Here is a 14,897-nt window from a genome sequence, read left to right as displayed (position 1 = left end):
CTGCTAAGTCCCGTCAGTTGTGTCCGACTCTGCGCGACCCCATAGACAGAAGCCCACCAGGTTCCTCTGTCCCTGGGATTCTCCAGGCAAGAACACTGGAGTGGGTTGCCATTTCCTTTTCCAATGCATGAAAGTGAAAAGTGAAAGTGAAGTTGCTCAGTCTACTAGTGGGAGCAAATACTTATTTTTCCTGCCTCTGAGGTGCCAGCGATCTGTTAAACACTTCCTTGAGTGATCGCTTTTAATCATAGCATCAGCTTTGTGAGATGGGTACTGTAATTAGCACATTTTCCAAGAGTGGATGCTTAAAAATAGAGAGTTTGAGGATTTTCCCTGAAAATCAATAGTAAAGCTAGGGTTTGAATTCACTCTTGTCTGAATCCAGAAATTTGTTGCTGGATAATTTCACTTTTCTGGACAGCCCAACAGTCTCATCTTTATGATTTATTGTGCCCTTAATACATACAAGTTAATGTGTTCTTGGATTTTTATTTCCACCTACTGACTGCCCACTCCTATTTCCGTGTCTCTCTCTCTCCCTTCTTCCTTCTGTCTCTCCCTTCTCTCTTCTATCTTCCCTTTAATCCTCTATTTTCTTGAGACACATTGAAGGGTTTCTTTCCTTTGTCCCATACCTACATTAAGTAATATCCTTGGATTCATAGGGCTTTGTAGCAGATAGAAAAAGTTGAGTCCTAGGCCACATATCCTTTTTGTAGGTGAACTGAGACTCAAGAAGGGAAATTCCTATAGAAGATGTAAGGATGATCTTTAGTCAGTGTAGTCATTTGACATTGGAACTGAGTTAACTGGAAGTTCACAGCCTAACAAATGAATGAAAATGTGACTGTATTTTGTGAGGCATTCTGATAATTCATAACATGATATATTGTTATTTTTTTCAAATTCAGGTCACATTAAGAAAATGGGAGAGATTTGAAACAAACAAAGAGACAGTGGTCAGATACCTTTTTCAAACAGGTTCCAGCCATGAACGCTTCTTGAGTTTTAGCAGTTTGGAAAGCTTATCTTCAGAACTGGAACAGACAAAGGTATATTGGCAAGACCATATAGGCCTTTGGTATCCTTAATTTCCATGAAAAGCTGTTTCTACTTCATCATGTTATTAATTATTGTAATTATTCATTTAGTCAATTCTTACTGTTTACAGTTCACTCTTCAATACATTGGTCAAGTCACTCTGGGGAATGAAAACATAAATAAGATTTAAACATCAAGAAGTAAGAGAAAGTTTTCATTAAAGTGGAAAATGGTTAGTTTCCTAGTAGATGGAGAAAGTTCCAAAACCTCTTTCTGAAGGCAGTGATATTTTTAACTGAACTTTGAAGGGCAGAGAAGACACAGCAAAGCAGAGTTTGGGGCAGAAAACCAGCATTCCTGTAACAGGAAATGCTATGAAGTATTAAAGTGTGAGAAATGGGAATTCGCTGTTGCAAAGCAGAAACAGAGAAGTGAAGTTTTAAAGGAAATTTGGACTGCATCACAAAGATTCTTGAAGGTCTCTAGCATTACTCTCTACCCTTAAAGTTTTGTAAGAAAGACCAGAAAAGCTGTACTTCAGGGAGATGAGTTTTTAAGCTGGTGTAGAACTTTGAAAGGGTAGAAGTCTGCAGTCATGGGATCTAATTATAACGTCATCCATTGCTTGTGTACATGAATAGGAACATGAATTAGGGTAATGGGGATGACGATGGATATATAAGGACAGATATAAAAGGGACAGAGTAAAGAAAGAGGGGATGATACCCAAGGTTCTGAGCCTGACGGAGATAATGGTAGCAAAACAGGAAATTGGGTTAGCTGTTAGTAGAGGAAGATAAACAAGTCACATTTACTATTTGCTGACCTAATTAGTTGATGGCTATCATTTTCTTTAATCACAAAACCAGTCCTTAGAGATAGGTGCCGTTATTAATCATGTTGTATAAATGAGAAGATATAAGGTACAAAATTGTTACTGAATTTATCCTAGATCTTGGAATTACTAATTGCTGAGGCTGGAATTCAAACTCAAGAACTCTGAGTCTAGAGCCCATAACCTCATATATAACTGTATCATATTTTCATTAAAAAAAAAACTGAGCTACTTTACTGGTTGTCTGTATATGCTGCTGCACACGCGTATGACAGCTGGAATAATTGTTCTCTATTTCTTTGTTGACTTGTTGTTAATACAGCTTTCATGCCTGTTGTAATCCTCGAGTGGCTATACTGAGGAACTTGAGGGTTTTCTGTCTGCCATTGCGTGTTTAGAGCAATGTCACATTTAGTCTTCATAACAAGGTTTTAATGATGAGGAAATGGGAATTCAGAGTTATGTGGCTCAAACACCTAAGAGTTATATGGCTGAAGACCTAGCTGATGTCAGAATCCATTCTCTCCTGCTGCTTCCTGCCACCACTCATGTCTTCTTGAAATTTAGAGATAAAGCCTTATGACAGTATTCTAGTTTTATTGAACTTGGTTTTTATCAGCATCATTCTGTTCTCTGGATTCCTCTGCACTGCTTTCCCCATATGTAGCTCCCTCAGAATGCTCTTAGATTGAATGTGTATTTTTGCTGTTGTTCAGTTGCTAAGTCCTATCTGACTCTTTGAAACCCCATGGATTGCAGCATGCCAGTCTCCTCTGTCTTTTACTGTCTCCCATAGTTTGCTCAAATTCATGTCTACTGAGTTCATGATGCTGTCTAACCATCTCATCCTTTGCCACTCTCTTCTCCTTTTGCCTTCAATCTTTCCCAACATCATGGTCTTTTCCAATGAGTCATCTCTTTGCATCAGGTGGCCAAAATATTCGAATTTCAGCTTCAGCATCAGTCCTTCCAATGAATATTCAGAGTTGATTTCCTTTAGGATTGACTGGTTTGATCTCCTTGCAGTCCAAGGGACTCTCAAGAGGCTTCAGCACCACAAGTTGAAATCATCAATTCTTTGGAATGTATATAAGCGTTTTCAAACATAACTCTGCTTTCTCCATTTTTTTTCTGGGTTCTGAAAAACACTAGGAGGGAAAAACACTATTTTACACTTCTGATTTTATTCATGGGGTTCTGCTGTTATTCACAGTTTCACAGTTGACTCTGCAGTGACTCTGAGTTCACATATAGTGATAGCATTTAATAATTTAATAGATGCTTATAACCACAGAATTTAATGTTGTGACAGTACATATTGTATTTTAGAATATTATAAATCTCTCTGTCATAAGGAACCTGTACTTACTGATCTTTTATTCTTTCAAATTGCAGGGTACTTCTCTGAAGTAATATTGATAATTTTTATGAGGACGTTAAATCTTTCAAACATGAAGTTGCAATAGTATTATGTAGTAACTATCTTATATTGCATTATGTAATAATTCTGAGAGATGCTATGTAAGAAAAGACAGCTATCAGAAGTTTGATTTTTCAAAATCGTTTGCATTACCTATTTAAGAGAGAGGAGTTTATGATCAAAATGTAAACCTATGATATAATCCAGGAGAAGAAATGAGACGCTAAGTTACTCAAAATTGTCTCTGGATTTACCTTTCCTAATTCAGTATTCAATATATTTACCTGGTAAAATTGAGACAACTAAAATTTACTGATACCTCAAATATATTGTTAATTTTTGAATTAAGGTTGTTCACTATTATTGAAAATCAGTGTGTGAACTTCATAAATGTTTTTGTCCTCATCTTTATGTGATGGACATTAAAAAAATGATAATAGATACCTGTCAGAGTGCCAGGTACTTAAAAATGAAGTTACTAGTGAAATGCTAACAGTGACCTTAGTGAGAACAATTTTACTATCTGCATTTTACATAAAAGAGCCTGAAAAATAATTTGTCAAAGTCAAACAACTAGTAATTAGCAAATCCAGAATCCAAGTTCAGGTTTGACTGGTTCAAAATTTTTCTTCTTTCCCTTGTATAGCATATGGATATATGGTAGATAAGATTTAACAGCATCAAGATCAGTTTATAGCTCTTTTCAGAAAGCTAGTTAACAAAATGTTTCTTTAAAGATCAGTGATACTCTGTATTGATCAAAATATCCTTCAATTAAATAAACAAGTATTTATAGGCACTGGTCTAGAAGTCTGTTATCTTTATGACTGAAAAAAAAAAAAAGCAATCACTGTTGCTGCTGCTGCTGCTGCTAAGTTGCTTCAGTCGTGTCCGACTCTGTGCGACCCCATAGACAGCAGCCCACCAGGCTCCCCCACCCCTGGGATTTTCCAGGCAAGAACACTGGAGTGGGTTCCCATTTCCTTCTCCAATGCATGAAAGTGAAAAGTGAAAGTGAAGTTGCTCGGTTGTGTCCGACTCCTAGCGACCCCATGGACTGCAGTCTCCCAGGCTCCTCCGTCCATGGGATTTTCCAGGCAAGAGTGCTGGAGTGGGGTGCCATTGCCTCTACCAGTCACTGTTGACCATTGCCCAACAGCCTGCAATAAGCTGATATAGGCATGAACAAGTTACAGTTATTATCATGCAGCTAAGAATTTTAAACACAAACCAGTAAACACAAATCAGGTGACCACTGAGTCAACGTTTTTTGGGGAACTGTTGGATAAAAATGAAAGTAGTTCTCTAACTATGAAGGTCTGGTTGTGGTTTCACTTATATAAAAGTAAAATAATTTAACAAAGTGTCTATTTTGGCCATAATGAAAATGTCTGTTTTATTGCTAAAAGTATCATATGCCAATATTCATACATGTTTGAATCTATCTATTCATCTCTCCATCTAATCCGGTGGACTGTATGTTCAGTTTATTTGAGGGCAGAGTTTAACAGAAGAGGCTGCCTTTACAATTATAATATCTTTTTTTAGGAGTTTTCTAAACGAACAGAAGGTATTGCAGTCCAGGCTGAGAATCTTGTGAAGGAAGCTTCAGAGATCCCACTTGGGCCCAAGAATAAGCAGCTGCTTCAGCAGCAGGCCAAGTCAATCAAGGAGCAAGTTAAAAAATTAGAAGACACCCTTGAAGAAGAGTATGTGCTTGACAAGTCCTAGACTTTCTTCTCTGAGATTGTTTCATAACGCTGTTTCCTGTATATTGTATTCAAAACATTCTTTTAAAATCAAAGTGTTTGTGTATTTCAGCATGTTTTGAGGAAGCAACTTGCAGTTCAAAAGAAAGCATCGGCAATAGAGAATCCAACATCTATAAGTGAGGGGCGTGATTTTTGCATTGTAAACTGATTCTGTTCATGAGAAAGCCATATCTATAAAATTCAAGTGGCCTTCATACACTGGAAAGGAGAATCTCAAAAAAGAACCAATATTTAAAATAAGTTTTTTTACTCTGTTATTCTGCTGTCACTACTTAGAGGGAAGGGTAGATTTTTGGTTGTGTAGGTTCTAGGTCTAAACACATAGACCAAGCATCTCCAACTCCAAGAAGCTCACAGAGCTTACTTACAGTGCCTCAATATTCAAATTGTCACTGATTGTATACTATTTCCAAAAATTAACTTCAAAAATATATTTTATTTTTAAACATTTAATGTTTAAATATCTAAAAGAAAGAAATTATAGTTTGGCCTGTGGTATCCTGTTTTGTACAAAACAGACACACACACAAATTTGGAGGGGATAAACATATGGCCAGTAACCAAAATAATATGGCGTAACAGTTCTACTTGAAAGGTTATTTAGTGGCATATCACCAACACGTATTGTTTTTAAGGTATAGGGCATAATTGCTAAGATGGGCTTTAAAATGCAAAATTTGTTTTTAATACTATGAATATCTTAAAATTAATGTTGTACGTTTATCTAAACTTTAAAATTTGTTAAATAATTTATTTAAAACAAATTGTGACTTAAAACTTTAAATATTATCTATTGGGTAGAAATAGTAAAACAGTTTACTCGAAAGGAAGCTACATCTATCTATATTAGAAATATCCTTTTGAATCTGTATTTCATTAAAAAGTTGCAATATAATGTAGCTTTCATTACCTGTGCTGATGAGAACATAGGTATATCCAGGGTATACATTTGAGATTGCAATATTATTGAATTTGACAATCACTGATGCCATTGTATTTTCCTGATGTCTTCAAGTGCCTTTTGGTAAACAGGGAAATTCTTTTTTTTAACCCAAGGACTTAATAGTTCAATGATATCCTCTTAGTTTCCTAGTCTTTTTCTAAACTGAAAGCCATAATCTCTTGCTTAGATATGTATAACTACCACATGGTTATATATACATAATTAATACAAACTGGGAATGTATAGCTGAAATTTTATTCACTAGATTTATTACAAATAAAGCCCAAGTTGTCTAAAAGCAGTTAGGGTGCTCATGTACAAGAATTTATAAAGTCTTTGGAATCGAGATCATCCAGACTCTAAGAATAACTGAAATTGTGATAGATAGTAGACTGCAGGCTTCACTGTAATAATAGAAACAGTTCCTGCATGACAGCATGGGATTTAGACTACAAGCTCTATCTTGATTCACAGAGATGTATTTTAGAAAGATCTTTGAGTATAAAGCATCACTAAACATCTCTCCTCAAGAGCCAAAGGACCATGTTGGCAAAAGTGGGACTGTTAAAAATGTTATGTGCTCTGTAATCAAGGTGGGCACTTTACTAAAATAAGCCTTGGCAACTACTGGTCACGGGCAGTGTTTAACTCAATTATACCTGGATTCAAACTGTTTGGACCCAGCAGTATTTTCTTCAAAGCACAGTTCCGTTCATAATATAGAGTAGTGCTACCTCAGAGGAGACAGGAAGACTTGAGGACTGACTAATTCAGGTCAAAGGTGCACTTTTTTCCCCTGTTCTAATAGTTTCAGCTTCGATGTGGTCACAAATGTCTTCACTATCCTTTCACTTAGTGATTTAAAGGGAGATGTATTTTTCTCTATTAAAATACTGCATTTTATTTACTTAATTTGGTTAATTTTAGTATTAAAACCATGGAAATGGTGAAAAACAAGTGGGATCATTTTGGCACTAACTTTGAGACCCTGTCCATCTGGATAACTGAGAAAGAAAAAGAACTCAATGCCTTGGAGACGTCATCATCTGCCATGGACACACAAATCAACCAAATTAAGGTGACCTGCTCACAAGTTATATTTATAATCCATCTCTAGCTTTTAAGAGCACCTTTCTTACGTTTCATCAAATGCTATCTGACCCCAGGACAAATATTTCATTGCCATGTGACTCTATTAAAATTAAATTCACACAAAATGCTGAGCTAAGAGGTCTTGACTGATACTGGGCAACGCTTAATAGATGGAATTATGTATTAATACTGACTGACTTATGCATTCAAAGTCATTTTTGTGTGAAATATCATTAAAATGTTTTTATGGTTACATTATTCTTTTCCTTGACTTTGAATTAGCGCCATTAGAGTCCCCTGTTGATGGATTTATATGCCATGAAATATATTCATCATCTACAACCTTACTTTGTAAGAACAAGTCTAAATGTCTAGCTTAAGTATTAGTAGCATTTACCCTCACCAACCACAAAGAAGGCTTCAAGAAATTGCTTTCTTTAGGTGAAGCAATCAGATTCCATTGCTTTAACACTGGCATTTATGACGCCTCTGGGGGTGTGGACCGAGATGTTCTGATATGCTGTCCCACAGTTCTCAGATAACCATGTGTATAAACTGTCATCATCCACTTCATTCAAATAGCATACCAAAAAAAATGAGCTGAAAGAAATGAATCCTGAGCATTCATTTCTCTTTCTTCTGTGCTATTTTTACACAACATATTTTCAAACTCCAGCCACTTCTTTTTCTGTCTCAGCTCATTTTTTTGGAATGGGAAAACCCTCTGCCATTTCATTTGATTAAATATAGTAAAATGAATAACAAGGTAAGGGAACGTTTCACATTATGACTCAGAAGAAGTCATTGCCATGTGCATGGTGGGAGGTGCAATATGGTTTAGCTAAGATTACATGCTGGACAGATTGCCTATCAAACATCTTCTGCAGTCAAGGGTACCCGGAGTTTGGTGTCTGCAGTCTAGCTTATGTCCTATGTGATACACCAGGAAAAACAGCTACCCAGCCATTAAGGAATATCCGAGAAATATGTTTAATTTCTAAAACTGTTTGTAAAGTTGCCATGTAATAATTTCCACTAAATTCTAAGAAAACAAACAATAGTCCATTTAAATAATTTCATCTCAAAATTTTTCTTTCAAAAAAGTTTGACGTAAACCCTTTTAACTTGTTTATCCTTTCTCTAAATTCACTTTTCTATTTTTTAAACCTTAATTCCACAACTTCTGAAATACATCAGTAATCAAAAGTATCACATTGTTACTCTTTAAGAAACAAAATAATCATGTATTTTATTTTTAAGTGTATAAGCATTCAACTGTGGATTGCCGTGCCATCAAGCTAGAAATACATTTTAATATTCTGATATGGCACTTTGGAAAGTATCTAAAAATGAATACGAATAACAGGAAAAATATATTTGCTAGAAATAAGCAAAGATAGAGTTGAATTTATTGTACAGTGGAATCATAAGTTCATGTTCTCTTTCCAAACAGAAGACTGGGTTATAGGAAATATTCAAAATATGTTAACACTTGTCATAGTATTTTCACTTTAAAACAGTTTTAGGATTAAAATTAATAATGCATTTGCATGTTACCATGAAGATATCTATAATCTCATTTTAGTTATTTATTACATGCTGTTCCAGATTGACTAATTTCTTATTCATTCCTAATGATAACTCAGAAATGATAAAAACATTCAGTAGGTTCATCTTCCATCTTCTCTTCTTGGACTGGAATTTTTTCTGCCACAACCCAGCAGTATAATTATATAGTTAGCATCTATGAATTTGTTAATGGCATGTATTATGCTGAAAATGAAAAATTTTTATCTTAACTAAGATTATTTCACTAAGGTGTTGGAAGAGCCTACTACAACTATTAGCACATAAAAAAACTCAAAATATATTCGTTGAATTTTTTAGTAACTTTTCCAGAAAAATCATCTTAAAAGACAGCAAAACAAAGAAAGATTGTATCAATGCTCAAACAACAAGCGTCCATTAGCTATATCACTTTAGTCACAAACATAAAAATGCAAACAAATAAATGAAGTATCCCTGGCACTAATCTGATGCCAGTTATTTCTGACTGTCTTATCTAGACAGAAGTTGTTTCTTACTCTGTTGCTTCACCTGGACAGAAGTCATATATTTTTCTGGGGTAACAGTATTTTCTATTTAAATTATTTGGAACTGAAACTTGTCTGGATTTTTGGCTTTATTTTGATTGGATTATTTGGATTTTTTCTCAGAGAAATAGTTTTTCATCTATGTTTATAAGAAACCTCTGTCCCCAACACACACACACACATACACACGCTCAGTTCTTTCACAGTTTTCAGTACTCTTTCTGTATTGGGTAATAGATAAAATGTCCTCCTGCCCCAAACAGAAATCATAGTCTGTAGGCTCTTTACTGTCAAGTCCGTAGCTAGTGAATAAAGCAGTGATTCCCAGAACGGATTTCCTGGGTCAGCAGCAGTGAATCACCCCAGAAGTTGTACAGCTGCAAAGTGGGCCTCACCTTAGACCCAGCGAGTCTGAGTCCCTGAGGATGGGGCCAGGTGACCCTACTGTATTCCGAATTTGGACATCATTGGCATAAAGATTAGTTGATAAACTTTAAAAGACTAGGTTGAAGCAGAAGCAGAAAATTTTTTTAGCTTGATAAAGTATGAAAAACTAAACTACATTCTAGGAAAATTAAATGTATGTCAATGTTAGCATTCCTGTGAGTTTGGGAACATACTGCTTCCCAGACCAATTGGTCAAAATTCTCAACTCATAGAATAAGAAGAGAACTTTCTGAATCTTCAAACAAACAGTAAGAGTTCCTGGGTCACGTTTCTGCTGCCTTCCCTTCAAGCAGGGTGGGTGTTTCTCCTTACTCTCCAGCCAGAGCGCGCGCCCACCGTCAGTGTGTGTCTATCCGACTTTGTGTGCCTATCCTTCCCAAACGAGGTCAGGGAACCCACGGTGTGTGTTTGTAGCTGCTCTACAGTGGTGCAAATATGTTGAAATGCCAGTTAAGGAAAATTCTGCTGATTTTCTCTCTGCAGATGATTGTATCATTTCAGGAAGGCAAGCTTGCTCAGCCTACCTTGTCATTTTTCTTGTTTTAAATATTAGGTCATGATTAAGGAAATAGAATGTAAGATCAGCAGCATTACAGGACTAGAAGAAGAAGCTCAGTCTTTTGCTCAGTTTATTACCACTGGAGAATCTGCTCGCATCAAAGCCAAGTTAACACAAATAAGAAGATACTGGGAAGAGCTCCGAGAACATGCACAGAGTCTGCAAGGAATAATCCTGGGACATTTATCTCAGCAGCAGAAGTTTGAAGAGAATCTTAAAAACGTAAGAATTGGCCCATGCATGCTAAAGTTACCTATTTCAGATTGCATTTTATAAATCACCCAAAAATAATAGAATGAGGGAAAAAGACACAATTTGCCAGTTCCTTACCAAGTTGTCAGTGATGACTGAGAGTATAATTTATATGTAACCTTTTTGGGGAGAATATAAAAATGTCATTATATATTGTGTTCAGAAAGATATTATGGCTTAATTAGATTTCTTTCAAATAGTGGGATACATTGATTTTGTTTTTTTTTTAATTTATTTTATCATCACATTGAAAGTTATCCAAAAAAGATAAGCATACTATTTCCCCAGCAACCTTCTCTGTCTTGATGTATGTCTTCCCCACCATATTTTCATATTTTACCAATGTTTTAGATCCAGCAGTCTGTGTCTGAATTTGAAGATAAACTTGCTGATCCAGTTAAAATATGTTCTTCAGCTACAGAAACATACAAAGTTCTCCAAGAACATATGGTAATAGCATGTTTCAACATTTCTCCTTATTTATCTGCTCAGAAATGTGATAATTCCTGTTTTAAAAGAAAACAGTAAATATTTCTATGACAGTTAAGTTTGAAAAAAAATTGTATGTTACTTGAGGAATAATATGATCAAATATATTTACTTCATATAGTACAAGAAATATAACTATACAAATAAGTTCTTGTTAAAAATATTTATTAAAAAGTAGTCATTTAAGATATATTTCTCTCATAATTAAAACATGTAGCTTTTTCAGATTTATAGCTTTAATAAATCCTGTTACCTCTTGCCAACATTATAAAAAATGAAATGTGCAGAAAATATGCATATATTTGCATAACAGATTTCAGATTTTAACCCAATACACTCAGATGTGCAAAGACTATGTACTCACTGATTTTTTTCCTCAATGGCTAGCTTTTTTGGTCTGGTCCCTGAACTGGTAACCACTGTGAAAGTGAAGTCACTCAGTTGTGTCCAACTCTTTGCGACCCCATGGACTATAGCTTTCCAGGTTCCTCCATTCATGGGATTTCCCAGGCAAGAATGCTGGAGTGGGTTCCCATTTCCTTCTCCAGAGGAATCTTCCCGACCCAAGGATCAAACCCAGGTCTCCTGCATTGCAGGCAGACTCTTTATGGTCTGAGCCACCACAGAATCCCAACCACTGTGAGATATGTTGCAAAGCAACAGATGCTTCTGGCAGAATTTAGAGGAAGGAGCAAAGCAAGGGAACATGGGCAAAGATACTCAAAAGAAGTGTGTTCATTAACACAAAAAATATGCTGTTGTTGCACAGTCACTGAATCACGACTGACTCTTTGTGACCTCACGGACTGCAGCACCCCAGGCTCTTCTGTCCTTCACTGTCCCCCAGACTTTGCTCAAATTCACGTCCAACAAATATATATATATGTGCGTATATATATGTAGCACACATATATATATATATACACATATAATCCCTATCATGTGTGCATACATGAAAATGTATATATAAACGCAGAGAAGAGGATGCAGTAATAACAAATAATTGACAAAAACACAACTGGAAGGGCAAGTGGAATTTCTATCATTTGAATTTTTATGGTAAGAAATGCATTATATTGTGACTTATACAATTTCTTAAGAAATAACCCCCAAATGAGAAAAAGTAGGAAAATCGGATTTGATGGAATTGTTTTAATAGACAACTAAATTAACAGTTGAGTACCAGAGAGAATAATGCATTTTTTTTTAACCATTTGGATTTCCTAAACCAAGTTGTTTTTCTCTGTCTTGACTTTTTGACCTATAAAATGGGGAATAATGAAAGAGCATACCTCTTAGGGTTCTTCTGAAGAGTAAATGACTTAATGTACGTAATGTGTATAACACAGTGCCTGCCACATTCTCAGGTACCCTAATTGTTGTTATCATGGATTCTTGATGTCAGCTATGTCAGTCATAACTTACCATAGATATTTTAAATAAAATTACAGCATGTTGCATGTAGCTCCTGTAAATCAGGAATAGTGTTTTTAAATACTTGTGCTGTAACATGAATAACAATTTTCACATATTATCTAAATCCTTAAGGGAAAGTTAAAATTATCCCTATAAACAGGGACAGTTTCTTATTTGGGGAATAGTTTCTGTTCTCATCTTTGACTTCTGCATTTATGAAGTAATTGTCACTCTGTCTTGCTGAAAATCACACCCAGAGACATTTTTTAGTACCACAACTGTTTATCGTGACATTGGGGAAATGTTTGGTGATAACTGGTCTCAAGGGAAAATATGGGTCTCCTTCCTTGGTGCTGGGACTTTATTGCACTCTTTCGCCCTCGCGTCAGGATCTCTGTCAGGCCCTGGAATCGCTGACCAGCACGGTGGCTGCCCTGTCAGCCAGCGCTCGGAAGGTATCCAACAGAGACTCCTCCATCCAGGAGGCTGCAACCATGCAACGGAGCTATGAGGGTTTGCTCGGTCGGACGAAGGAGAAACAGACAGAGCTGGAGACGCTGCTGGCCTGCTGGCAGAGGTGAGCAGCCTTCCTTCTCCCATTGGCAGCCAGGGTATCAATAGCTACTCTTTAGTGGAAAATTCTGAACTTTGAGTAATGAGACGCGATCATCCCACACGTAAAACTCCTCAACTCATGTGCCTACCATGGGAAGATACCAATCTTCATTATAAGATGAAGTCCCCTAGTTGTGGAAAGGATGCGTGTCTGTCTTTACACATGGCACAGATATAAGCACATGGGCAAGTTCATACGCAAATGCAAAAAGAGGGGTTTTTGGACTTTCACACCCAGAAAAAGACAACCAACACTGTGGCATTTATCATGGTTACTGTTGTACTCCCCGACTTCAGAAAGGTTTAGTTTTCAAGTATGATAATTTTGCAAGACTTTGTTTCTGATCTCTGCTTTCCATAGGCTAGAGAAAGAACTGTCGACCTTTTTGACTTGGTTAGAGCGGTGTGAAGCTATAGCCAGCTCACCAGAAGCCGGTATTTCTGCAGACAGAGTCAAGGTGGAGAGTGAACTTCAGTCAATACAGGCAAGTTCAAGGAAGTGCGAGGGAATGAAATGCTCTTTGTCATGGCTGCATTGTAAAAACAAAATGAAGAACCAAACCTTCTCTCCAGCTTAGCTTCTTGTTTTCATTTCGTGATCCTAAAGAGAACAGCCCTGACCTGAAAGACAAAGTCACGGTAAACTTTGTGATGACCACTTTCCACAGTATACTAGAAAATCCTGTAGCATAATGTCTGGCACTTGAATATAAATTATCTGGCAGGGGAGTTGAAGGAGAAGTGGGTGGAAACATAGATGAAACAAGGCTGACTCTCAATGAGTGATTTTTTTTTCTTTTTTTTTTTTTTTTGGCTGCACTGAACGGCATGTGGGATCTTAGTTCCCCAGCCAGGGATCAAACTCATGCCCTCTGTAATGGAAACACAGAGTCCTAACCAGGGAAATCCCTCAATGAATAGTTTTTGAAGTTGGATAATAGCTATATTCTTTATACTTTTGTATTTGTATAAATTTGGGATAAGTTTAAAAAAAAGAGAGAGAGAGAGAAATAATACAATGTAGAAAGAAGTCACAGTAATGATTATTTTCAAGCAAGACGCCAAAAAGTGAATAAGCAAAGTACAGGAGATTGAAAGACGAAGAATTCTAGCTTATTACATCCTTTAAGAAGCCAACTTTTTAAACTTTAAAGAATCTCTCAGTATTATTGAAACTACAGACAATGTGACTGATTTCTGAAGATTAATAACTTGCTTTAAGTGATGCTATCTGTGCCAGAAAATTCGACAAGCAAAACTGCTTCAGTAAAGAGATTTATTGTGTAACAGATTTGGAGCCCAATTTTCTCCCTTCCCCTTTTATAAAACACTTAAGAAGAAAATGGATTCTTTTACCTTTCATAATTTCTTCTCCAAAAATTCCATCAGTGCGCGTCTGTAGCTTCTGATCCTATTCTCCCAACTTCAGATGTTCTCCTACTTTGACTTTGAGGGTTTCCCATGCTCTTGGTTCTCTTGCTTTTCTAGTTTATTAAACACAGTTTATTAATATAGTAGTTCTGCATTAATCTCTCCAAAAGTTCCTGCTCAGAACTCTCCGGTGACTGTGCTGTCTGGATAATCCACAATCCGCAATCTGGTGTTTATCTTCTTACAATTAGAGTGTGGGGAATTCTAAGAGGGAAAGTCATTGCTCCTGTTCATAAAATTATCTGCGCATATCAAAATGTATTCTTACATGTCTCTGAATGGAAAACAGGTCTATTCAAGTTAGAGAGCTACAAAGGGGGCTGCAGGCCCACATACAGGAACTGTGTCAACTAAGCTGCTCCCTGCCCCAGTCTGAACCTTCCTTGTACGTTCCAGCCTCCTGGCCTTGTGTCCTTCATCTTAGATTTGCTTTGTTATCTTTCCTGGCTTCCATAGACAGTCCTTCCTTTGATACCTTTAGCAATTTTGCTT

The 14,897-nt window shown here is 36.4% G+C and overlaps 1 protein-coding gene across 1 annotated transcript in view; it reads left to right on the top strand.

Moving 5' to 3' along the window:
• LOC138089585 (nesprin-1-like) overlaps nt 1-14,897 on the top strand; it is a 155,752-nt gene that overhangs the window by 98,351 nt on the left and 42,504 nt on the right. The window contains exons 28-34 of the mRNA XM_068984968.1: nt 912-1,052; nt 4,845-5,005; nt 6,939-7,089; nt 10,197-10,424; nt 10,806-10,904; nt 12,749-12,936; nt 13,336-13,459. Coding sequence (XP_068841069.1) covers nt 912-1,052; nt 4,845-5,005; nt 6,939-7,089; nt 10,197-10,424; nt 10,806-10,904; nt 12,749-12,936; nt 13,336-13,459 — 1,092 coding nt within the window. The remainder of the gene's footprint in view (nt 1-911; nt 1,053-4,844; nt 5,006-6,938; nt 7,090-10,196; nt 10,425-10,805; nt 10,905-12,748; nt 12,937-13,335; nt 13,460-14,897) is intronic.

The sequence above is a fragment of the Capricornis sumatraensis genome, chromosome 13 (assembly GCF_032405125.1).
Source record: "Capricornis sumatraensis isolate serow.1 chromosome 13, serow.2, whole genome shotgun sequence".
NCBI lineage: Eukaryota > Metazoa > Chordata > Mammalia > Artiodactyla > Bovidae > Capricornis > Capricornis sumatraensis.
Note: the sequence above shows the minus strand (reverse complement) of the source record. Positions and strands in the feature narration are given on the sequence as shown.